Consider the following 27,574-nt stretch of genomic DNA (forward strand, 5'->3'; position numbering starts at 1 on the left):
CGAGGACCGGAAGTATGGAGAGGGGTTACAGTTTTTATCATTAAAACCTGCTGTGAGGACCAGAAGTATGGAGAGGGGTTACAGTTTTTTATCATTAAGATTTATCACTAGGGCCAGCGTGTGGTGGCTCACACCTGTAATTCCAGCACTTTGGGAGGCCAAGGCATGCAGACTGCTTGAGATCAGGAGTTCAAGACCAGCCTGGACAACATGGCAAGACCCTGTCTCTACTAAAAATACAAGGAATTAGCCAGGCATGGCGACATGTGCCTGTGATCCCAGCTATTCGGGAGGCTGAGGTGGGAGGATCACTTGTGCCTGTGAGGCAGAGCTGCAATGAGTTGAGATCACACCATGCCCTCCAGCCTGGGGACAGAGCAAGACCCTGTATAATACTAATACTAATACTAATACTAATACTAACACTAATACTACTAATAATAAAGATTTATCGCTAAAGATTTATAGATTGCAGACAAAAAGACCCTCTGACCATGGTAAGCCAATTTCTTACTGAAATCATTGCCCTTGACCTTTTCCTGTTCCACTGCCCCAAACCCCAGCTTGCTCATCCTCCATCAGGCATTTGAGGAGCCCTAGAAGTAACACCACCCCAGGAGCTGGTCTCCACCGCCACCTGGGCACGGCATCCCGCAGCATCAGCTGAGCTCCTGCTGCTCCCTGCTCCGCAGCTGTGTCCCTTCTCCGCAGCAACTGTCTTAGGTTCCCACGACCTTCACCTAGTCATCGAGACCTCCAACCTCTTTCTCTCCTGGAAAAACCAAAGCCACAACCATTGGTTGCCCTCCTCCCCTGAGATGGCACCAGCCTTCAGGGTCATATTTGTCACCTTACCTGTGTCATCCTAGAAAGTCAGGTCATTTCTGCAGTGAGAGGCAGACCCTCCCTGTGCCCCAACTCCACACCCTCTCCTTACCTCATCCATTTCCCCCTCTTCAGTATTTTCCGCAGCTCCTTTTCTTGAAGTCTTTTATGCGGTTTTTTGGTGCTTCTATCTCAGCAGATTCATATTCCATAGTCTCTCCCACACCCCACTCCAGCCCCTAGATTGTTCTTGCACCGTCAGCCGAGATTGAGGAAAAAGAAGTTCTCACAGACCCAGCTCACATGGCCACCACGGTCTGCTTCTCCCTTTCAATTCCAGGAAACATTCCCTTTGTCAAGGGCATACTTTCCTTGCTTCTGTGATCTCTTTCCCGTCACTATCATTCAGTCTTAAAGTTACCTTCTCCAATCAGGTGCAGTGGCTCATGTCTGTAATCCCAGCATTTTGGAAGGCCGAGGCGGGTGGATCACGAGGTAAGGAGTTCGACCAGCCTGACCAAGGTGGTGAAACCTCGTCTCTACTAAAAATACAAAAATTAGCCGGGTGCAGTGGCGGGCGCCTGTAATCCCAGCTACCCGGGAGGCTGAGGCAGGGAAATTGCTTGAACCCGGGAGGTGAAGGTTGCAGTGAGCCAAGATTGCCCCACTGCACTCCAGCCTGGGCAACAGAGGGAGATTCCATCTCAAAACTAAACAAAACAAAACGAAACAAAAACTCCTTCTCCTTTTGTTTTAATGACTCAGATTTTTTGTAACATTCTTACTCTGTCCTGGACACTCCATTCTTTCCTCAGCCCTAATTCCAGCATCTCATTTTGGGTCAGCTCCTCCACTCCCACGGTTTTACCCTTCTGCATGTTGATGACTTCCAGATCCTATTCTCTAGTGTTTTCCTGAATTCCAGATCTTTATGGCTATTATTTCTTGGGACTACATTTAAACTTTAACAAGTAGTTTAAAATCAATGTGTCTAATATCAAATATAAGACTTTATCTCTCCAGAAACCTATTCCTCCTTTTGAGAATGTTTTCCAGTTGAATGGACCCGCAATCCACCCTGTTTTCCCAGACAGAGACTTGCTACTCATCATGAGCTCTCTGCTTTCCACCTCCCCGTGCCCAGTTCACCCCCTTGTACTGCCAGCTCTGCCTCCTCCCTTCTCCTTTCCCCATACAGCCTCTTCTTCACCACTGCTGGCCCCTCACTGGGCCACATGCTCCCCTTACTTGTCTTACCTCTTTCCAGGTAATCTTGCCCTGGGCTACCAGGATATTCTTTCCAAGGCGCCAACCTGATCATGCCACTTCTTTGTTGCAAGGCCCTCAGAGCTGCCCGTCACTTCCAAGACATGACAAACTTTTTTTTCAAGCTGTACAAAGCCCTGGCTACTTCTCCAATCTCATCAATCTTTGCTCATCTCACCGTGGGCTCCAAATTTGCACACATGGATATATTTTCCCTGTATATATCATGCTTGACCAATTCTTTCTGCTTTGTACATGTTCTAATTATTCCAGGTATAACCTGAAAGCCTGGGAGTTGCTTGGCAAATTCTTACATGGCAACTCTTGGAACCACAGCCTGCTTTTCCCCACTGTGTTTCCTCATTGTCTACTTCTAGTTGCAGCCCCTTCCTGCACACTTACACCTAGAGTCTATCTCTCTGATTCTACCTCCCTTATCTGTGCCCCTGGATAGTTTATTTTGCTGTTGCTGAGTCTTTTTCCTTCATATTCTCAGCTGCTTGGTATTGCTTGTATTAGATAGGTGATTCATACATGTTTGTTGAGGGAAAGGAGTAAATCAATGGCGTAATCAACCATCTCATTATTGAAAAGTACCAACAAGGAAAAATAATAACTTACTATAAATTAGGCATCGTTAGTTCAAATATTAATTACAAATCATATGATAGAACCTGTTGAATTTTTGTATGAAATTCATGAGTCACGGCCGGGCGCGGTGGCTCACGCCTGTAATCCCAGCACTTTGGGAGGCCAAGGTGGGTGGATCACGAGGTCAGGAGTTTGAGACCAGCCTGAACAACATGGTGAAACCCTGTCTCTACTAAAAATACAAAAATTAGCCGGGCGTGGTGGCACTCACCTGTAATCCCAGCTACTCAAGAGGTTGAGGCAGGAGAAACGCTTTTACCTGGGAGGTGGAGGTTGCACTGAGCCAAGACTGTGCCACTGTGCTCCAGCCTGGGTGACAAGAGTGAAACTCCATCTCAAAAAAAACAAACAAAAAAAAAACATGAATCACTTGTGACCTTCTCCTGTCACAAGGAAAGGTGCAGCTAAGATGAGAACCGAGTAAAGCAATGTAAATATGTCCTGGTACAACAAGAACTAATGTTTTCCTTTCCTGAGACATCATGTGCTGTGATGCACCAAATGCTTTGAAAACACGTGGGGATACCATGTCCAGGCGATTCCCATCATTTTAGAGATCAAATACGGCAGAAGTGACTTTTAACCACAGAAGTCTGACCGGAAGCCAGGCGATAACGTTACGCACCTTGTCTCCTAACAGGTATTTGAACCAGACCATACAGGACGATGCGTCCACAGGGGAGCGTTCTCTGAACAGGGAGAAATTGGCTCTTTTGAAACAAGCCCTGAATGTAGTTGGCTTCAGCAGCTTGGTGAGTCATGTCATAAATATTTCACTGAGAAAATCAACCTTCTACTAATTTATAAAAGTTATTCATTCAAAAGCATTTACTGAGCCCCTATGACATTCCAGATGTTTCTGAGGACACTGATGATTCGGCAGACAATAAGCCCCAATCCCTGCCTCCTAGAGCTGACGTGCTAGTGGGGTCAGGGGGCAGGACTTAATCCACGTGTTGAAGAAGAAAGGAACTAGGAAGAAAACAGAGCAGTCAGCAGAGAGTGGCAAGAGGAGAGGGTGTAGTTTCCAAGAGGGTGGACAAGGAGCCCTTTCCCAAAATGAATATAATATATACATTATATATATATAAAATATATATTTTATAATATATCATTTTAAAATATTTAAAATATATTTTAATAGATCATAAACTTTATAAATTATACTTATAAAATATAATTTAATATATTTAAATATATATAATATTCAAAATATGTATTTTATATATGTATCCAAAACAGATCAAATAACTTTATACTTGATCAACCCATGAAAAAACTGATAAACCTGAAGTAACTCTTCATGTTAAGAATCACTTGAAAATTAACATAATCACCTTGTTAAAACATCTTCTTGAACAATATAAATGTTTTAATATTGTTATATTTAATTGCACAGAATTGCCAAATACCTGCAAGCATTATGAAGCTGAAAAATTACACTTTAAAACTTTTAGACCATGACCGTGCAGTAGAAACATCTATGATGATGCAAGAGTTAGTGACCTGCACTGTGTTGTACAACAGGGTAGTTTCCAGCCACATGTGGCTCCTGGATGCTTGAAGTGTGGCTAGTGGACTGAAGAAATAAATGTTTAATATTTCTTTATTTTAATTAACGTGAATTGACATAGCCATGTGTGATTGGTGGTTACTGAATTAAACAGCACCCATCCAGTGAATAAGACATAAGAAATGGTCTAAGACTTGAGAGAAACCTCTCAGAATTCCCTTCCATCTCTATTTCCCAGAGATATTATCTCTGCCTCCATTCAACATGGTGGTGTTTTGGATTATGGTCAATTTAGGGCCAATTCCTCATGAATATTTAATATAATATCACAGGGATAACTTGGACATGCCACTAGTTCACAAGCCCAGATTAGGTCACAGATTTAAATCTGTTCTTTTTATTTTTCTGAAACCAGTACATGGATGGATTTGGGTCTGTGTTTTATTTCCCTGCCCACACCGTTATGGCTGATGGGGCAGTGAGTAGGTGGGGAGGGTGGAGAGGTCCACAGGAGGAAGGGGAAGGAAGTGAGCCTCACCCTAAATCAGTGAATGCAGGGGCACCTTGCTGCACCCACCCTTGCTGTGTTGAGAGACTGGAACTCGAGGAGCTTGCAATCACATGGCATCTCATTCTTTTTGGCTCTGATTACCCGGCCTCTGTTTTTCTCCTTTACTGAGTCCTACCCACTGGCACTGTTCTGTCTTTGCACTTGCTGCCGTGGTACTTTTTTGTTTTGATTTTTTTCCCTCCTTCCATGCCTGAAATGTCTGCTTCCTCATAGGAAGTGAAGCTAGAGATATGGATAGAAACCATTCTGCCAAAATACCAGTTGCCTGGAAACAGGGCTTTGAAAATTCATGACTGATCCTCAAAGGCAGGGCAAGCAAAGTACACTTTCTGACTAAGGCAACCCAGGGAGACTCTCACAGCCTTCTTGGTGAAAGAAGTATGTACACCCTAGCAAAAAACATGAAATTAATTTCTTCATCTTGACCCTGGGAGTGACTTAAATGGTGAGTTTAGTCCACTTTAGAGGGATAGATTATGTCCAGTAAGATTCAAAGGAAGGTATTTCTGGGCCAGTGAAGTCCTTGAATCAACACTTGTGATTGTGGTCCTGACAGATCTGTTCATAACAGTGCCTCCAGCTCTCCCGTCTAGCAGGGCGGCAGGGATGGCTGCTCACTACACAGAGACGCAGAATCACAGCCTCCTTTCTGCTCAGGAAGGAGTTTATTTTTACTTTTGTCATAGGATCCACCACACTGTAATGCACATTATAGTTATTTTCACAGCTCTGTAAATTGTGAGGTTCTTGAGGACAGCACAGAGTCTTCAGCTGTCTATCCAGAGGTGCCTATCTTGTAGGTACCAGAACCTTTCATGAAAACTAATTGATTTAAAGAAAAAAAAAAAAAAAAAAAGCCGGGCATGGTGTTGCACGCCTGTAATCCCAGCACTTTGGGAGGCCAAGATGAGCGGATTGCTTGAGGCCAGGAGTTCGAGACCAACCTGAACAGCATAGTGAGACCCCCATCTCTACAATTTTTTTCAAAAACATTAGCTGGACACTAATTTTTGCCGGTCGTCCCAGCTACTCAAGAGGCTGAAGTGGGAGGATCACTTGAGCCCAGGAGGTCAAGGCCGTAGTAAGTTATGATTGTGCCACTTCACTCCAGCCTGGGCAACAGAGTGAGACCCTGTCTCAAAAAAAAAAAAAAAAAAAAAAAAGGAAAAAAAATAAGTTGACAAGTAGTTAAGTAATTTGAGAGGCTTGAATAATGCCATTTTATACAGCATAAGTAAATTAAATTTGAAAAACACATTTATGATTCAGCAGTTAACCAAAAACATTTTTATATGTATATCACCTTCATAAAATATTATTATACCTGAAAATTAGCGATCATTCTTTTCAATGCTCTCACTTTAAAATTGGTAAAATCATACCTTATTATGAAAACTACAAGCTCTGGAGAAAATCACAGAAGTCTGAAGAAGTGTATTGTTTCCACTGTGTATTTATAAAGCACATCAGCATTGTTCTTAGAACAGCTTCCACAGTAGTTATGGAAGGAGTTTTTGTTCTCAAATTACAGATTAGGAGACTGAGAACAGAACAGGCTATGCCACTTACCCTTCACGGGGCTCAACCTGTTTTACTGTTGATATCATCATGCTAAATATTTGACATTCTAGAAAAGTACAGTTTAACTTGCAGCTTTTTCTTGATTTTTCATTCTTGCCAAAAAATGACTATCCGAAATCAAATTTAAAGTCTCATATTTTTTTATGCAGCGTTCCAGATTCTCTTTCAGCATTCTCTTACTTCCTGCTACCCTCTGCTCAAAGATAGCTCTTGCCAACATCCATTTTTTTCTGTTTTCCTTAAAATACCTTAAAAAACAATTAGCATTTTGTGAGTCTAGGCACAGTTGTTTTCATTAGGCCTCCTTTAGTTTTTCCAGGAGAAGTAAACAATTCTGTAATCATCATGTTAATTTATCTCATAAGAGAGAGAGCGAAGAAATGAACACCGTGATGTAGGTTCTTGAATGAAGCAGCCACAGCAACTGCAAAGTCTAAATAGCGTCCAACATGAGCCTGGAGCGGAGGGGGGAGTGAAGTCTAACCTTACAAGTGAAGCCCAGCCAGTCAAACCCTCAGCACACAATTATTCATTTGTGTTATGACAATTATCTACAAGCTGTTAATTTATATCAGAATATTATTTCCTGACTCTATTTCAGGAACAGAAACATTGATTTAGAGAAAATATGTTTTGAATTACGAGGTTTTGATGTTCAGGTAGAGACTGGTAGTTTTCTTGCCATATTGAACATTTGGGATCTGCAAACTTACAACCTCATTAATAGGGTCATCATTTTTGTAACTTACTTTTAGATATTTAAAAATTTTGCCTTTTAATCTTTCTTCTAAGCACCCTATTCATTCTCTCTGTTTGTAAAATGCATAGGAGGTGGAGAATCTGTTCGTAATTCTAGCAGCAATATTGCACCTTGGAGACATTCGGTTTACTGCCCTGAATGAGGGGAACTCCGCCTTTGTTTCTGACCTCCAGCTCCTGGAACAAGGTCAGTGGAACGTGACCTTCTGACATTAACCACATTGATGTGCAATTTTGCAGATCTACCAGTAGATGGCGACATAGTACAGAAAAGCCAGTTGGCTTAAACCCTTTCCTCTGTAGTAGAATTCAGTGAGGGGGGAAAATTGTCTACTTTGTTTTTTCTTATAATCTGTTGTGGAAATGAGTAGCAAGATGTACTTTTATGTTCTCATTCTGTGCACCACATTAACAACACTGATTCTCTAGCACATACTTGTTGTTTATTTATATTGTTCTAAGTACCCTTCACCCCACCACCCAGTATATTTTGGGGGCATGTTATTAGCTAAACATTTTTAACAGAATGTAATTACTTCCCTTTGAAAGATCTTGCCAAGAATCTCTCTCTTTGAAATTGCCTTGTTAGTCGCTCCCAGATTTTAAAAAAATACCTTAAAACCACAGATTGTCAGTAAACAACATATCTTCACCTATATCAAAGAGATTTAACCAGGAACCTGGAAAAAAACAATTCCATACCATCTGTGAGGACAGGGAGGAAAAAAATCTGCTGTGATTTAATGCACAGAACTGTAAGAACTCATTAATATTTTGATTACTGTAAGATGTTTCTCTGGTTGAATTTGACAATTACAGTGGTAATGACTTTTTTAAATACTTGTGTTTTGTAATGTGCCTATATAAAACTTATCAATTATGGCCATAAAATTCAATGTTCTTGGTATCAAAAAATATACTAACTTTATGTTTATAATGCTGATTTAATTTTAGTGGCTGGAATGTTACAAGTATCAACAGATGAATTGGCATCTGCCTTAACAACTGATATTCAATATTTTAAAGGTAATTTTTTTATACTCTAACATCTTTGTGCAATTTAGAATCAAATACGAAAATTAAATACAGTTTGACCTGTCCCCACTTAGTGAAACTGTTTCTATGAATTGAATGCCAAATGAGAAAAGCATTATAAGCCTGTTTGGTCATTTGACGTGACTATAGTGTAGACTCTTTATGCTCCTGAGAGACCATTTTGCTTAACTGGTCACCCTTTCTAGATAATCTGTCACCTTAGAAAAACAAAACCATCAATCCAAGAGGGTTTCTTCAAAGAAAATATTGGATCCATTTGCATGTGTGGTGCCATGCTGCACTCTTCAATGAAGGACCAACCTTTTCCTGCTCCCTCCTTGGTTAGAACAGCTGTCATTTATTGGACATATGTAAACTGATAGGCATTGTGCCAAGTCCTATAAAAATCGTAGTGTTTGAATTCTCACAGATTGCTCTGATATGGGCATTACTATTTCCATTTTAACAGAGGGGAAAACTAAAATTCAAATAAGTTAAATAACTTTGAACCTCAAATCACTAGTAAGTGACATGTTTGGAATTAGAATCTAGTGCTGTCTGACTCCCAGATGAGGTGCTTAATCTCTACGCTACCTGCATCTCTACTCAGTGAACAAAGAGAGTGGTTTTCCCACATGATCTTCAAGTACTCACTCTAAATGATGGCCTTCCTATTTTCCTCTTTATTGTGATTGTGAGAACTCACCATTCATCTCATCTTTTTTCTCTAAATCGCTACTATTCTTCCTCTAAGGCCTTTTGGGCCTACGTGCAGGTATTTAGGTAGGTGAGTCATTATTTCTGCCTCACTTCTACTCTCAGAATATCCCCAAACTTAATGAATCTCCCCATTGTTCACTCAGTTGCCCAAAAGTTATACTTGATAGCTCTTTCTCTTCTACCTCCTCCATGCATAGGTCAGACACACGCCATAAATATCTCCCATTCCTACTGCCTTCCCTTCATTTTCATCAGCACTGCTGAATTTATCATTCTTTCCCTGCATTACAGCAAGACACTCCTGGTTCCTCTTTTATCTCACCTTATCTCAACTTGCCCTCCTTCTACACTACTTCTGAAATAATCTTTCTGAAATGCAATAGGCATTTCAGGAATAAGGCCAACGGTCTTTCAAAGATACACCAGTCCATCACTTTCGATGGCTTAGGAGGCCCCACTGGCACCCTTGCCTCCAGCCACACTAAGCCTCTTGAAGACGTTGTTCTTCTTCGCACCTTCTTTCGAGAACCATTGAGCTCACTATTGGTATCTATGATTTCCTCTGCTTACACCACCCTCACTTGCTACCACCACCTTGTGGGTGATCCACCTGCCCTCCTCAGTCACACGGCTCCAGGAACGTCCATTTCACAGTGTCACAAGTGGCCACACCCACTTTCACTGCCCCTTCCCTTTGTGTTGTTCCATCTCGATGGCCTTGAACTTGCAGCTCTCTGAATACATCTTCTGCCAGTATCAGCAGGTATCCTTCCTCACCCGTGCTTCTAACAGATTGAAAATGCTTCAACCCGCATTGCACGTGGACCCCACCCTGTTCCTAGTCTCCTGCTCTGCCTGAGATGCAATGGTCGGCAAGTTTGGCCAAGGCCATAGAATATGAATTCTAGGCTCCCATTCACACTCAGCCCTCCTGCAACAGTGATGGGCCCATCTCTATTCTAGTCTCTTCCCCAAACCTATCACTCAAGAGTTCAATCACTGTCCCTTTGAGAATGACATAGAAATTCCTACCTAAGGCCCAGTCTTCTTTCCAAACTCCAGAACCACATTCTGGTTGATGAGATCATGCCTTTGAAAATATTTAAAATATATCTGATTTTCCAGAAAGTCCGTTTCCACATGCCTTAGGATGAGTCAGTATCCCAACCAGTGAGTTGTTATCAAAAGCCTTGCCAGGAGGGACCCTGTGAAGAACTTGTTTCCCTAACTGAGGTGAAATTACACAACCTACAATAAAGGTGGAATGCTGTGGTCAACGATGCTAACAAAGAAGATTGCAATGTACATGACTTTTGCTTTAGGAAACATTTTGCATGATAACTGACGGAGACCTCATTTAGGAGAATCAGTATAATTTTTATGCATCACTTGTCGTATGGATGTGTGGGGAATTATTAGGATATGTGGAGTTTTGGTTGGCTTCTAAATGAGGGAACGCTTGTGCTCACTCCTCCTTTTCTTTCTACAATTTTAGGGGATATGATAATACGACGACATACCATACAGATTGCTGAGTTTTTCCGAGACCTCTTGGCCAAGTCCCTGTACAGTCGTTTGTTTAGCTTTTTGGTGAATACCATGAATTCCTGCCTCCACAGTCAAGATGAACAGAAAAGGTAGGAGTTGATGGATGTTAAGTTCTGTTGTTGTTGTTATTACTATAATAAATAACTTAAAGGCTCAACTCCAAAAGCAGCTTCATATTACAGGGTGACCAATAAGTTAAACTTCATTAATATGTTTTATTTAACAAGATAATCTGTTATCTTGTTAAAGACTTGATGGGTTTTAATGATTATTCTTTAGGAATTGAAACCCTCTCCCTGGGGTACCCTCCCATTTACACTGATGAATTAATAATCTCCTATGCATAGATATGCAAATGCGTTCTTTATGGACTGAAGGTAGATGTGGCCTTTTGTGCACCAATAAATATAAAAATTTTATAAATCCAGGAAGAAGACACTCTAAGAACAGGTAACACACTGGAATTTGTGGAATAACTCATGCCTCCTTCAGAACCGATTTCATGATGGGTTTTGGATCAGTAATGCTTCATCTTATTTCTTCACTTATTTCTTGGATTATGTGACAGAGGGTCTCTATGGTAATCATTTTGGTTCATATCCCTAATCTTTTTTTTTTGCTTTTTCTGAGACAGAGTTTCACTCTTGTTGCCCAGGCGGGAGTGCAATGGCACGATCTCGACTCACTGCAACCTCCGCCTCCCCGGTTCAAGCGATTCTCCTACCTCAGCCTCCCGAGTAGCTGGGATTACAGGCATGCGCCACCACACCCAGCTAATTTTGTATTTTTAGTAGAGACGGGGTTTCTCCATATTGGTCAAGCTGGTCTTGAACTCCTGACCTCAGGTGATCCGCCCACCTCGGCCTCCCAAAGTGCTGGGATTACAGGCATGAGCCACCGCGCCTGGCCCCTAAACATCTTAAACAGTAGATTTTCAGGGCTATTTCATCATCTAAAAATTATCTCTCTCCATTACATATTATCAGTGGAAAACTTTCCTGTTATTCTTGTCACTAATAGTGACCTTGAGCAGACAATTGAGAGCACAATCATATTCACAAGTCTTCACATACTTGTCTTCGAATGAAACCTGAGAATTTCTTAGTCATCCATATAGACTTCTTAAATTTAAATTAAATTCCTGAAAATTGATGCCTTTAGAGGTTTCTTGGAAAACATTAGAACTAATATATATTAATGGGAAAGTTCTTAAATAAATATAGACATCTCAGAAGATTTCAAAGACAAGAGGATACTGAAATTCTTATTAAAATGTACACATCTCAAATCCCACTGAACATTGATCAGCATATTCAATAGTCTGTGATTTGAGAGTAGCTATGGTATAATCCATATTTCAGCAGAAATATTGTAGCATTTACTATGATGAGGACTCGATTTTGCTATTGTTTATTGTTATCAGTTAATTTGTTAATTTCCTATAAGTATAAAGATGATTCACAGAATGATACTAATATGCTAAGTCTACCATATTAACTATGTATAAAATTATTGACAGCTCTGCTGAAGTTGACACTGAAAAAATGAATATATAAGTCCAGCTGTACATAGAAACTTCTAGAAAATTTTCATTTGACATTTAAATTTTACAGAGCCTTAAATTTATATAATTGGAAATACTTATATAATGGTCTACAGTTTTTGCTACAAACACACACCCAGAGAAAAACTACAAACATAAACCGTGGAAAACACATTGTCTTTTCATGGGAATATTGCCACTGTGGCAATGTGTAAATTCATAAGGATGGTCTTGTCTTTTAAAACTTATTACTAAGCATATGAATGAGAACAGGGATTAATGGGAAATTAGAGGTGAATCAACATATTAGAAGTTTGACTTGTAAGAGACAGTATTCTCATTTCTGTCGTAACTCCCATATTTTCTTCTCTATTTCTCCCATGAGTCACCCAAACCTGAATTTAAATCCCCAAATAATGCAAGAAAAGGTTATATTTGCAGTATTTCTAATTCATTTAAATTCATGGAAAGCTTATGGGTTTGCAGATTTATAGGCCCATTTCCTAAGTCACAGAAAAGTCTCAAAAATTTGGATAACCTTAGAATAGGCTCTTGTTGTTTACCAATCCTGTGTTTTTGAAATGTTGTAATCATGTCAAAAAAGATTATATAAATAAATAATATCCTTATGGTCAAAGTTGTAGAGCACATTGGTTGTGATAGAATAGACATATTTTTCACAGTATATATGTATTTATTACTGTGTATATATATATATACACACACACACACAGTAAATATACCTTGTGATAGAATAGACATACTTTTCATCCAGACATGTAGGTACATACAGTATACAGACATGTATACTGACTGTATATGTGTGTGTGTGTGTGTGTGTGTGTGTGTGTGTGTGTGTGTATGTATTTGTAAATTTGGCAAGAGAGAATAAATATCACTACAATTTACTCTAACAACTTATAAAGGGAAAATGAGTGAAATTGAAGCAGGTGAATGTCTATTTGTTACATGATGGATTCATTTCTCGGATTACAGTAAAATAGGTCCAATATTAATCATATAGCATTTTAAAATAATTCTACTTTCTCTACCTGGATCCAAATAGGTTTTGCTTCTAAACAAAAACCCTGGGTACCTTGCAGGTGAGGTTGATACGATTAATTAAAATGAGCAGAAGTGTTTGCCACGTTTGCCGGATCAGAATCCAGTCTACGATTAATGTGTGGCTGCCTACTGGGGTGTTGTCCTCTGCGAGCCTGACTGCTGTGCAGTGCTTGGCCCGGACCCTGCGGGCTGGGGACCACTGAGGGCCACACTTAGTGGCACTTTAAATACTGAAACACACTGAAATTTTATTTATTAGGCTTAGCTGAAAATGATTTGGTCCAAACAGGTAAAATAATAACAGTAATAAAAAAATAGCAATAATATAATGCCCTATATTTGCTTAAAACTTTGTTGTTCACCAAGCATGTACATATAAATTACCTTGGGAAGAAATGTTGTTAAATAGCTAAAAATGACACATTTTATTGTTAAAACGATGACTCTAGGAAAACGTGAAGCACTGCTCACAGTTGTGACCACAGTCTGCTTCCTCACATCTCCTTCCAGTGCCCTTCATCTGGAGAAACTCATGTAAAAACAAAAGGCTTACTATTTTCATCATTTTCCGAGGCATTTTTTTTCTAAACTATAATTTTATGACTTCTAAAATAAGGGATATTGCATATCATTTAAATTTTGTATGTGAATGTCATTATTACAAAACTCATGATTACAGTCTCCAGTAATGCAAGCACAGTTTCGCTCAATCCACTCCGCCTTGATCTCCTGCACACAGACAGAGCATCAGCCTCTTACAGCAGTACCTGTGCTCTCCTCACCGTGTCTTCACCTCTTGTATGCTCTTGCTGCATCAGACACTCATGTGCTCAACTTTGCTCAGTGCTATCATGGTCTTTCGATGTGGGGGGGGGATTACTTAATAGCAGCCATTTCCATCTCTGATTCTTAATTGATTGAGGAATAAGACAATGTAGTAAGAGGCCAGGCGTGGTGGCTCATGCCTGTAATCCCAGCACTTTGGGAGGCCAACGCGGGTGGATCACCTGAGGTCAGGAGTTCAAGACCAGGCTGAACAACATGGCAAAACCCCGTCTCTACTAAAAATACAAAAATACAAAAAATTAGCCAGGCGTGGTGGTGCATCCCTGTAGTCCCAGCTACTTGGGAGGCTGAGGCAGGAGAATCACTTGAACCTGGGAAGCGGAGGTTGCAGTGAGCCGAGATCGTGCCACTACACTCCGACCTGGGCAACAAGAGCAAAATTCCATCTCCAAAAAAAAGACAAAGGAGTAAGGCATTTGGGAGTCAAAATAGCAATTTGATGAGTGACACAGCAGACATGAGAAGATGCCATTTACACCGTGAACCAGTTGCTTCTGCCTGCTGCACCCCAGACTCAGATCGACTTAACCACTAGTTCCAAGAAGCCCTGAAGTGTCCAGTGCCCTCTTAGAGCCTGGAGGAGCAGAGGCCATGACACGCTCCCCACGAATGCAGGAAGACTGCCCTGAGCTCTCCTTGTCCAGGCTTCCTCCTAGACTCTAAGGGAATAAGTTGGTCTTCCAGAAGCCAAGAGACTTACAGCTAAAGGGGCTTCCTTTTCCTGTAAGAAAACCTCAAGACTGTGAATAAGCATCTCCACCTAGCATATGTGAGTCCAGAAACTTGAAAGATTGAGGGACAGTCTAATGCACAAAGGTATGTAGGCTTTGAGACTCCCATGTTGAACGAGTTGGATCTTTTGTTGTTGTTGTTCTCTAGTGTTTTCGAGAGCATAGACCTGAACTTATCTGGCCACTAGGCATATGGAAGACCCATGTAGTTCATTCATAACTTGCCATCAGTTCACATCAAATTGATCATATTTAGCAATGAAAATATAATCTTAAATTACATCAAATTATTTCTAAAGAAAAACTAATAAAGTTGTTAAGTTTGTTTTGACTTTTCTAGAATTGTTTGGCCTCCGCACCTCTGTGAATTGTCAGCTGACACCCAATGACCACTGAAGGTATTAACAAAGTCCTTGTTTAAACCATTTGGAGAACCCATACATAGATTCCCATAATTTCACATGTAGAAAATTGGCACCCACTGGTGGACAGGGATGCCATGGATCTTCCATTCCATTCTCCTCACTATCCACTTTTCCCCCAGTGAATCCAAAGGCGTGTGGCCCTCTCTTCCCACAGATAACAGCCACTCTCCCCAAGGAGGCATCGCCTCCACTCGGGTGTTTCATGAATTCCACCCAGACCAAAGCCATGCTCTGCTCATTCTTTTTAGGAATTGTGAGGTTGCCAGGGCTTCTTTTACAGTGTTAGCATGTTTGAGCGGCAAATAGCAGCATCGTAGGGCTTCCCAAATGAGCTCAATCACCTCTCTGCCCAGCTACAGCAATCACATCGAGAACTGCGGATTGTTAAGTATTTTTTTTTCTATAGTTCTGAATAGGTTTCTACCCAGGGTTTCACCACTGTGATTTAGAGCATCATCTTAAGAACACACCTTGTGAGACAGAGAGGATTTGGTGTAGAATTTTCTTAACACTTTTACTCTTTCGTGGTCTATTTTGCCTCATTACTGAAGTAACCCTTTTCCATTTTGGGATACTAGCTGGGTGTTTCTAATGTAATATTGAAAGGCTTCCATTAAGTATTTGCCATTCTTTTGCTTAAGAAAATTGCAAACCTTTGAACCAGATAGCTGGGGGAACACACTAAAATTACTGTTGATCTGAAAGGGCAGCATTATGGATAATATTATGGTGGCTGCCAGAAATGTAACATTATAAGCAGAATTGTTCACAACTTTTCAAACTGAGTTGCCTTATACTTATTTCAGTGTAACCAAATTAACCATTATATGAAACTATTCTCACTTGTTTTGGTGTAATGCTATTAAAAAAGCATGACTTGTGGTATAATGAAAACATATTTTCTAATGTCCCACCTCCTTTTCACATTTATTCAATGGGGGTAATATTTTTCTGACTCTGAGATAAAACTTAATCAGGTCCCAAGACTTTTCTGGTCACTTTTAAATAAATCACAGTTCTATGGACCCTTTAATCCCGAAATAGCCAGCATTGGAGCAGAAATTAAGTACGTTCAAAGGTGAGAGTTCCCCTCCCTCTCCCACAGGTGAGGCCTGTGGGGGCAGCGGTCAGCCTCCTGGGAAGGGTGGGAGGTGGGCTGCTGCACCCCAGTGTCGAGGTAAAATGGGGACAGGAGCAAGGAGGTGAGGGATTCCTTGGCATGCTGATTGACATCTTCAGGCTTTCCTGGCCACAAAGATGGCTGTCACTGACCCTTTCTCTTCAAATCCTCATCAATTCTCATCACTGGGATTCCTTTCCCTGCAATCCTCAAGACGTGTGAAATGCATCTGTGTGTGCTGGTTGCTCCCACCCCCTCCGATGGTCCAGGACAGCCCTTTAGACTCAGGTTCACCTGGCTAATAGGTTGAGGCCCCACACTTTCCCAAGTGTGCCTCTTAGACAAGAATTCTTGGGGTTGAAGGTAGAGAGGGGCTAGAGAATGGGAAAGTGCCTTGAGGAGTTGTATGCACTCCAGTTGCTCACTTTGTATAAACAAAGTCCATGATCTAAAGTGTATTTAATTTTTATAAAGGATATCATCCATAGGATTCTGAAATGAGATACATGATTGGAGCTACTAAAGTATAATGAAAAATAACTGTTTTAAAAAAAGATCAATAATTTTTGCAATGTCTAAAATTGGGCCTATTTTATAACGCAGCACTTACATCCCCAACATTAGCAAATGTTAAATTCAATGTTAAATTTAAAATTATTGTTTTTCCTCATTTGAATCCTTCTTCAGGGTTTTGCAAGCAAATAGAAGTTTGGGCAAGTACAGGGTTATAGAAACTTTGGAGAGTTCCCCAAATGTCTTCAAACATCAAAACCTATCATTTATTTCAACATAAGTTCTGAATAAAATGGTGTGTGTGTGTTGATTATATATATATTATATATACATATAATCTACATGTATGTGGATATATTATCTATATCTGTCTATCTATCAATCAATCATCTCTCTATCTAGTCTACAGTAATCCTGTAGAGGGTTATTTGAGTATATTTTGATTCATTCATTCATTCTTGTCAACTTGATATGAAATCCACTTTTTTGGGCAGCACAACTGGACTAATATATTATTAATAATGTTAAATATTATGGATATTAATACATTAAAATAAGTTGAGTTTCTAACATATATATGGAGATCATTTTTTCACTGAGCCTTTGGTTTCTTATGAATTCTTATATTACATTCTTATAGTATTTTAGTTGACCTAAACATAAACATTTAAAAATATTATGATTAATCGCCTTCATTTCTCATGAGTTAGTTATTTGGTTATCCAAGCCTGTTTCTTTGACACCCAGGTTACAAGAACTTGTTTATTTTTCAGGGTTATTTGAAGGTTAAATGAGGTGGTGCATATTAAGTTGTTACGAGAGCATCTGACACAATGGGAATGGTTGCTGTAACGATAATAGTGATGGGGCTAAGCGTGGTGGTTCATGCCTGTAATCCCAGCATTTTGGAAGGCTGAGGTGGGTGGATCACTTAGGTGTTTGAGACAATGTTAGGCAACATGGTGAAACCCCATCTCTACCCCACCCCCCAAAAAAATACAAAAAAAATAGCCAGGTGTGGTGGCACATACCTGCGGTCCCAGCTACTTGGGAGGCTGAGGTGGGAGAATTGCTTCAGCCCAGGACGGTGAGTCTGCAGTGAGTCATGATTGCACCACTCCACTCCAGCCTGGATGACAGACTGAGACCCTGTCTCTCTCTCTCTCTCTCTCTCTCTCTATATATATATATATATATATATATATATTTTACCAGCCACAGCCATCACTATATATATTATATATGTGTGTGTGTATATATATATATATAGCCATCACTATATATATATATATATATATATATAGTGATGGCTGTGGCTGGTAAGAAAGCATCTTAGTTTATATTAGCTTATTTATGGGGAAGGGGAGAGTTGTAGAAAACAATGTAGATGACTCACATGGTGGACACCCAAGATACAGCCCAGTCTTCCTTTTACATTTCATTCGTGATCTTTTTGTCTCACAGAGTAGCAGATAACGGAGATATTTTGTTCTCGGGAAATAGAAATATCAGGATTCACAGAACACTATTAGAGATGGGGCATTGTTTTTTAGTGTTTTGCTCGGGTTTGACTTGTAGTAAGCAAGGATCATCGATTTGCATTGCTCAACTGCCACTCTTTCTCTTAGGGCACAGGTCTGACATGTTTGTAACATGCCTGTCTAGGATCCAGAGTGGTTTGTGGTTTTTTAGTATTGCAAAAATAAGATCCACATGGGTTAGAAACAGTGATATTTCCTAAAAGGTAGGGATTTTTTGTGGGTTTTCTTTTTTTGTTTTTTGGTTTTTTTCTTTTAAGGAAAATAAGATATGGAATGACACAAGGTCCTGCCAGTGGACAGGGGCTCATGCGGTGCCTGAACTAAGGAACTGGCATGCTGAGGTGGGGAAGATACTGGGAACAGGGGACAGGTGCTCTGTAGAGATGGGGATCCCATGGAGCATCTGGGAGCAGGTGGGAGAATGAAGTGAAACAGGAATGAAGGCTCAAGGATTTAAGTATAAAAGTAGCAATGTCTTTCACCAAGAAGCAAGGGGTTCCCATTGCAGTATCTGTCTGGAGCCTTAGTTTTTTTGTTTCACAAGTTGAAATTGATTATGGAGGAAAAAATGAAGGCTTTTGACAATATATCACTTGTGAAATTTCTCAAACTATTAAATCTTCTCTTTGCTACACAGTATAATTGTATTAGGGGTTTAAATAACAGAAGGAAATATTGAACAGGTCCTATACCAATGAAAAAAGAGAGAATGTTTCAAAGAGAGGTGGAAGTCATTTTCTCTTAAGGTTATTATTTGTTTAATTCACATGTTAATCCAATGATTCAATTCCTGAAATCATCAGCAGGATAATTTTTGCATCTTACCACATTTCTAAATTTGCATATTTTGATAATAAGGGAAATGATTTTTAAGCCAATGTGAGATTTCCTAGAGATCCAGATTTTCATCAGCACATTCACAACGTTGCCCCCGTGTCCCCAAGTCCGACTGAGGTGATCTGTAGAAGATGGCAATATTGACAGTGAATCACAGCTTCCTAGGGTCTCAAAACTAATGACTCCACTCAGAAAAGAGAAAAAAGAACACATCCAGTAGGATGTAAATTAAAGGTTATATCAGTGTATTAGGTGAGTACATTCATCCCTAGCATCTGACAGTACTTAAGAGAATGTTAGCATCTAAATGAACATAGAGAATCTGCACTAATAAGATTGTAACAAGCAATTTAATATTCTTCAGAAAAATTGTACTTCTTCATTAGGTGAGACTTGTTATCTTTACTTAATTAGAGGGAAAAATATTCCATATAGAGAAAACATAATTACAGCTTTGAAGAATTCTGCTGGCTGGTTTAAAAAAAAAAACTCCTAGTGGCATTTTGGATAATCCATGTTTGGTCTGAAGACTGTCTAACTGAATGACAGAAAAGGCTGATCTTTACCTTGATACTATGAAAGTGAGATGAATTAATTGGTTTAAGTGGATTAAGTTAAATTGGCTTATGTTCTCATTTCCTAATTCTACACTTTGGTTTTGTTCTACTAAGAATTCAGTTTGTATACTATTAGTTTTTAATATGTATAGGTGTATCTTAATGTGCTTTTCAGGTATCCAAGGATTTCAAATATAAGAGAATATTTTTTGCTGTTCACATTAAGTGATAGAATTTTCTACGATTTCATATGTCTCTGATTGATACAATCAGGTAGCACTTAATATACTATGAAACTTTATAGTGTATCTCAGCCTCTTCTAGGTCAAAGTCTAATGTGGGAATTCAGTGAATGCCATAAACATACACACACAAACATGCACACACACATAAATACAGTTTTCCATATAACTTCTGGGGATTCATTGTTCCTCCTCCCCCCAAAATTCATATAACTGGGTTATAATAATTTCTTAGTTTATTGATTAGAAAATTAATACATTCTGAATTAATATCCTCAATGTTGTTCATAGTCTTCTTTTAGTTCTTGAGGATTTTTAAGGCTAAGTCTTTTGTATAATGATTTTGTTGTTGACTTTTTGTAAGTTGAAGAATTCCATTTTTGTATTTTAGGTAAAATTTGTGGTTTTAAAAACATATTCTGAGATACCTCCTAATAGATGGATAACATAATTTTTAAAACAGTAAAATGACACTAAGCATGTTAAGCCTATTTTGTAAGATTATTTTTAGTGGATTTGATTTTCAGCTCTAGGAGAGTATTTCTCAAGGATCTTGGTCATTAGGGACAGTACACCAGAGCTTTATTTATAAAATGTTCTCTGAGCCTGAAGATGGAGCTAAGGAGGGAATATCTTTCAGCTGCACTGTAGGCAAGCTATTAAAATACCTTTTGGATTACAATTTACATCTATACTATTTGTACAGATCACTTATGAAGACTTTACGTAGCGTCTCATGACTGTTTTCATATTTAATCTCATAGGTTTATTCATGTATTTATTTATTTGCTTTCTATGCAGGGCAGGTTGCCATTACTTCTGCAGAAAAATTTCCCATCTTTGCTATAGAATCCTTGGTATGCTTGCTAAGTACAATAGCATTTGGAGATATATCAATATGCTTTAAGCTTTTGGGATACTGTTTTTTTTTTTATTATTAAAGAGGCCACTATTGCGGTCTTCAGGGGTTCACCATTTTCTCATGTTTTGCTGGATTAAGCATAGGCCCCCAAATCCAGTCAGGTGTGTGGGTGCTTGGGGCTCTATGTGTAAATGCTTGTGATTATTTTATTCTCAAATTATTCAACAAAGAGGTTTTTTATAAAATAAATCAGATGCAACTTATGACTTTTTAAAAGGACTGGAATGTAGCCATATGAGGAATGAATTGTTCTTATAAAGCATAAATAGTAGTTTGCAAGTAATTGAGGCCAACTTGGGCAGGTTAAATCTTTGAGTTAAAACTTTGAAGATTAATCTCTTTCAAGGGACGCAGCCATCAGGAGCATCTCAGGTATGATGAGGGAATTTTTTGTTTTGGAAAATCTCAAAAGGGCGTAAACACCTCATTTTCCCAGCCATGCTTCCTTATAGACATGTCTCCTTTGCTTTACATGAAGGCTTGCCATTATTCCCTCTACCAGAAGCCTAAAGTGGAGAGTACACCCTCCTTTTTGAGGCAGGTGGTTGGGAAATATTTTAATGAAAATAAGCAGCATGATTTTTTAGAATGTATATGCCTTCCACCCTCCATGTGAAATGGAACTTGTATAATAAGCATCACCTAACTTCACATTTAAGTGTTTTCTGCCCTTTGAGACTATCAGTGTCATTAACTAGATGATCTATAGTGATTGTTAGTAGTATGGAGTGAGATGAGATCAGTGGCTATTCATTACAAAGCAGAGACATATTAAAATTAAGTATTTTTTGTCAACCCACATACAATTCACCCTTAACATTCCAGGAATCATGGTGAGAGAGAATATGCATTGTTTCTCAGTTTTCTGAGGATGAAATAAGTTAAAAAACTTAATCTAAATGGTAGACTAGATGATAGAAAAGCAGAGCAATAAGAAAACGTCTAGAAACTGCAGAGTAATAAGAAAACTTCCAGAAATTAAGCTTTTTTCACTTTTTGATAATAATATTGGAAATTAATGTTCCCAGGAAAATATCTGACCATATGACATATTTATCACCCCTTAAGTGAAGTTTTATCTCTCTCTCTTTCTCTCTGATATGATCTATATTTTATCAATTGCTGTTAAACATTTGGAAAAGGACAGGAGATATAATCTATTTTCATTTAACAGGGACAAAAACTGGGAAAAATTGAAACTTGCTTCTGAAGCAGGGATTGAACACAGATAAATGAATCTGATTAGAACAAAATGTTTTTTATGTTTGTTTCCACTTTCCTTGTATCAATCATTTTATTGAAATGATTATCAAGATTCAAACTCTTTGGTGGGAATTACAAATCAAAAGGATATGCGTAAGAAAGATAAGAATCCCAAAATCTAGACCATCCATTTATTAGTAATTGAGTGTTGGTATAAAATATATTTTATGCATTACTTTATCAACTATAATGAAAGTACTTAATTCATAATAAATGAATTTACGTTTATAATTTTCAAATGCATTATAAAATAATAACATTTCCTGTGCATTTATGAGAAAATAAAAATACGCTTATCCCGACTTTTCTTTGTCCATTTCATGCATAAAGCCTCTTTTATTATATGCTATCTTTTTTGGGAAAACTTCAGTAGTCAAGAAGAGTACAAAAGGAATCCAGGCAAGCTACCCATTTACCTACTACCTTGAATTAATACTATTAACATTTTTCAACTTTTGCCTCAAGTTTTCATTATCATAAAAGATGTAGATGATTACGACTAAAAGCCAAGATTCCTTTTGTTTTCCTATAGAGATACATTTTTCTCCTTCCCTCCCCAGAGACGACAATATTATTGAATACATGTAATCTTCCACATTTTTAAATTTTCTCTAGCCATTGGTTTTTCATAACAAATATATAACATTGTGAGTAACTAAGAATTACAGAAATGCTATCCTACAGTATATTTTATTCTGTACATCCTTTGCTAACCTCATATGGTTTTTGAAATTTAACTATATTGATACCTCGAGACCTAGTTTATTCTTTTTAACTGCTGCGCTACTTGTGGATGAAGAACTCTCAGTATACTCATCTATTTCACTATTGATGGATACTGAAGTCTCTTTTCATTTTTTTTCTCAGTTACAAACAGCACTGTATCCTCATACTTGTCTCTTGAGATATATGTTTAGAATTTTCCCCGAGATGTATATTTAGTGGCAGAATTGCAAGGAGAGCAATTATTTGCATTTTCTTGATTTCAAGCGAAGTCGACGTCTTCTGGCAAGATGAGTTGTGCCCTGCACCCTGGCATATGCCCACGGATGTTCACTAGGCTTTATGCAATCATATACCAAGCTCCAGCTTTAGGCCTTATCATAGACATTCTGTTCCTACCGCAAGGTCATCTTATATTTTTTTAAAAAAAAACCTTTAAATTTTCAGCACAGCAAGAAAATTATTGTGTATGTAAGGAGTTGATAGTTTCATTTTTAGTTGAATATTCAATGATCCCTTCCCTGTTTATTAGCAATGTTTCTTTACCCCCTCTAGATTTTTAATCTATTTTACTAAAACTGTATCAATGATATATTGCTTTAATTACTTCTCATAAGTTCTATTTTTCTTATGTGTTTTGGTTATTTTGGGGTCTTTATTTTCACATATTAATTTTATAATCAGTTTGACTCTATCCATAAAACAATTCTTCTGGGATGTTGACTACAAATTAATTTATAGATTAATATGGGAAAAATTATACCATTTAGGCTATTGATTTTTTTCTTCCACAAATATATTTCAACATTTATTATTGTATTCCTTAAATAATATTTGATTTTTTCTATCAATTTCATGCACACCTTTATTTTATTTCTTTTTCTATGAATCTTTTTTTGGTGTGGCTATAATGAGTTCTATTCTATTATACATTAATTTATTGGAATACTGAACCTTGAGTTTCTTATGTTGATCTTATATGTAGAAATCCTGCTGACTTTTCTTATTAGTTCTAATAAATTTCCTGTGAAATGGCTTACTACTTTCTTATGTAAATGATCGTAATTATCTTTTTTCTTTATGTGTCTTACTTCTTCTTATTTTATTGCATTGGCTAGCACTGCCAATACATGTTGGAAATTTGTGATGATAATGGATCTTATTGTTTAGTTTACAAAATAATGGCAACTAAATATTTGCCATTAAGTAATACATTTACTTAGCGTTCCAGTAAATAACCTCTGCCTAGTGTTTTCAATCATGGATGGATACAAATATTTTCTAATGGTTTTCTTTCTTTATTAGGAAGATAATAGCAATTTCCTTCTTTCCTTTGCTCTTGCGAGACATTGCATTGATGTTTATTTTTTGATGTTGAATCATTCTTCATTTATACTGCAAACCCTGTTTGCTCATGATATACTAGATTCTGTTTTCTAGTCTTTATTTGTTTGCATTTATTTTCATTAGTGAGATGAGATTCTTTTGTTTTTTTCTTATACAATCTGTTGCTATCAAATTTATATTAAAGAGTAGGCTTTCTCTTCTCTTCCTCTGTTTTTTCTCTCCAAAAGAGTTTGTACTAAATGAAGATCATATACTCCTTTAATGTCTGGTGAAATCGCCCTAAAATCTTCTGAGCATTTGAAAGGAGAGTTGGCTTTTGGATACTGATTATTCTAAAATGCATATTATAGTTTCAGATTATTTTCTTTCTTGTTTGAGTCATATATATTTTCTGGAATTTTTGTCCACTTTGATACTTTTAATTTGTTCACCAGCTAAATCATAGCTAGCTTTGTTTAGTAATCTTTTAATCTCTATTTCAACTGTAGTTTGACATTTACATTCCTGATACTGTTTGTTTATGCATTGTCCCCAAGATCATTGATAATTCTTGCTCAAGAATCTGCCTATACAAATTATTTTCAAGAATCATATTTTCATTTAGTCACTTTCACATTTATATTATTTTAATTAATTTCTGAAGTTTCAAAAATATATTTTCTGTAGTTTTATTATATCCTTCTTTTTCCTTTCTTTGAATTTTGACTTTTTGGGTAATTTTTTTCCTGAATTCATGAGCTGAATATTTGTTTAATAGTTTCCAATGATGTTTATTTACCCTGAGTCTATAAAGTATCATCTCCTAAATACCTCTTAGTGTATTCCAGAAGTTTTATCTGTAGTGCTTCCTTTGTTGTTTAGTTCTAAATATTTTGTCTTTATGTTCTTTCAGAGATAAAATAACAAGCAGTTTGTCAGAAAAATAAATTTGACACACCATGTTTTTCCCTTCTTCATCCAAACTGGGGATTTTTTTTACCATTAAATAATGAGATTTCTTTGATTCTTATGAATATAGTATGAGTGACTTCTATTTCTGTGTAGACTTATTTAAATCATGTTGCTTATTACCATGACAACCCAAACTACACAATTTAGCAAATATCAGAGACAAACCTGCTTTCTAAATAATCCCCCTTCTGCTCCATTTCCTTACCAAAATACCCATATGTATAATGATTTCCTCAAGAGCTAAAAACCTTTTCTCTGCAATTGTGCATTTGTTTTTTCATTACTTTGTGAGACCATTTTTATTTTCAAAAGGAAGAATCTAGAGGAATAAAAAAGTATTCGGGTTTTACCAAAGTATCATACAGATTATAATACTTAAAAATAACTTTAAATTATCAGATAATAAATACAACATAATGGTTAAAATTTTGCCACTCATTATTTTGGAAAAAAGTATGCTATAGACAAAATAGTGGTTAAATTTAAATATTAATCATGATATCTATGATAAGTTGCTTCAACAATAGTGTAGCTTATTGACCCAATAAAGAACTATGTATTTTGCCTTAAGTACATGTTTTCAGGAGATGGAGAGGAAAATAGATTTATCAGATCTAGGCGAATATGTCATTTTTAATATTAAACATTAGTTTTTTTCTTTCTGTTAATGACTAATATGTTATTACAAATGTTGAGAGCCACATAGTTTTAATAATAAAATGTATATGAAATGCAATGATTTAAAAGGCCAAAAAAATCAGTTTAGCATTTTGTTTTGCTAGCTCTTTCTTCAGCCAAGAGTGCAGAGGCTAAAGCTTGTATATTTTATATAAAGGAAAAAATTCATTGCACTGTTAGCTATTCCTGCTCTCATTTCATTTCTAACTGGGGAAATGCATTTGGCCTCTTTTCAACCCGTGTTAACTGTCCTGCTCAATAGAGTTAGCCGAATCTTTGTTTATTATGCTCTCTGTGCCTGTCATTTGAGCATAGTGGCAGTTCTGCCAGAATAAATAACACTGCAGTGCCGTACAGAAAGGAGAGCAGAATGTCCCTTTTTGGCTCTCCATGACCCTGTCTGTCCCCGAAAAAAACACCAGGAAGGAAATGTCAGTACCACTAGTTAAATATCGTTTGCCTTTCTCGAATGTAATTTTCTAATTGAGGAGGATGTGCTTTGCAACTAAAGGACGTTTTCAGTTTTTGTCAGCCTCAAACTTTGAACTATTCTCCTTCACATACTGTCTGGTGGAAAATACATTTTCCAAGCCTGGCATCTTTATATGTGGAGGTGTGAGAAGTTGTGAAGGTACGATTATTGTGGTTATTATTTTTTGAATATTACCTCTAAATGAGACAGTCTTGGAGCTGCTGATTATTACAGTTTACATTTACATTAGCTATGAGGTTGGCATTCTTGTCTCCCTTTTACAGATAAAGAAACTGGAACGCAGAGAGGTTAAGTAGATGGCCCAAGTCACACAGCCAGAAAATGATGGGCTTGGGATATGAACCCTAGTATGCCAGACTTAAAAGCCTGAGTTTTTGCAAAAATGCCTCCCATGTTGATGACCATCAAAATAGTGATAAAAAAGATTAGTTTTAAAGCTCAAATATTTTCTAAATAACCCTTTAAAATATAGGTAATTTCTTTATTTCAAATGAAATTGTTATGAAAGTTAAATCTATGTGAATATGGACATGCCCCGCAGGCGAGGCTATCCTGTATTCCTTTCTGTCTGGATCTCCAGCATGCAGCACAGTGCTTTCCCAATCAAGGTGCTCAATGTGTATTTATTGAAATGATGAATGAACTCATACAATAGTTAAATAAAGCCTAGCTTAAATGCCATCGTCAAGAGAAGTGTCATGTGGTAAATTGCCAAAAAGTGATCCCAATTTTTATTGGTCTCTGCATCCATGCCATGTACAATATAAGTCTGATGCTTCTCTTATAAGAGGTTAATTCGTTTTCTTTTTTTTTATTTTATTATTATTATACTTTAAGTTTTAGGGTACATGTGCACAATGTGCAGGTTAGTTACATATGTATACATGTGCCATGCTGGTGTGCCGCACCCATTAACTCATCATTTAGCATTAGGTATATCTCCGAATGCTATCCCTCCCCCCTACCCCCACCCCACAACAGTCCCCAGAGTGTGATGTTCCCCTTCCTGTGTCCATGTGTTCTCATTGTTCAATTCCTACCTATGAGTGAGAATATGGGGTGTTTGGTTTTTTGTCCTTGTGATAGTTTACTGAGAATGATGATTTCCAATTTCATCCACGTCCCTACAAAGGACATGAACTCATCATTTTTTATGGCTGCATAGTATTCCATGGTGTATATGTGCCACATTTTCTTAATCCAGTCTATCCTTGTTGGACATTTGGGTTGGTTCCAAGTCTTTGCGATTGTGAATAGTGCTGCAATAAATATACGTGTGCATGTGTCTTTATAGCAGCATGATTTATA

General features: G+C 37.7%; 1 protein-coding gene across 9 annotated transcripts in view; it reads left to right on the top strand.

Moving 5' to 3' along the window:
• MYO16 (myosin XVI) overlaps window positions 1-27,574 on the top strand; it is a 717,368-nt gene that overhangs the window by 460,640 nt on the left and 229,154 nt on the right. For all 9 annotated transcript variants that reach the window (XM_054529223.2, XM_054529222.2, XM_054529219.2 and 6 more), the window contains 4 exons: window positions 3,383-3,494; window positions 7,236-7,353; window positions 8,121-8,192; window positions 10,417-10,558. In XM_054529223.2, coding sequence (XP_054385198.1) covers window positions 3,383-3,494; window positions 7,236-7,353; window positions 8,121-8,192; window positions 10,417-10,558 — 444 coding nt within the window. The remainder of the gene's footprint in view (window positions 1-3,382; window positions 3,495-7,235; window positions 7,354-8,120; window positions 8,193-10,416; window positions 10,559-27,574) is intronic.

Source organism: Pongo abelii, chromosome 14 (genome assembly GCF_028885655.2).
Source record: "Pongo abelii isolate AG06213 chromosome 14, NHGRI_mPonAbe1-v2.0_pri, whole genome shotgun sequence".
Classification (NCBI taxonomy): Eukaryota; Metazoa; Chordata; class Mammalia; order Primates; family Hominidae; genus Pongo; species Pongo abelii.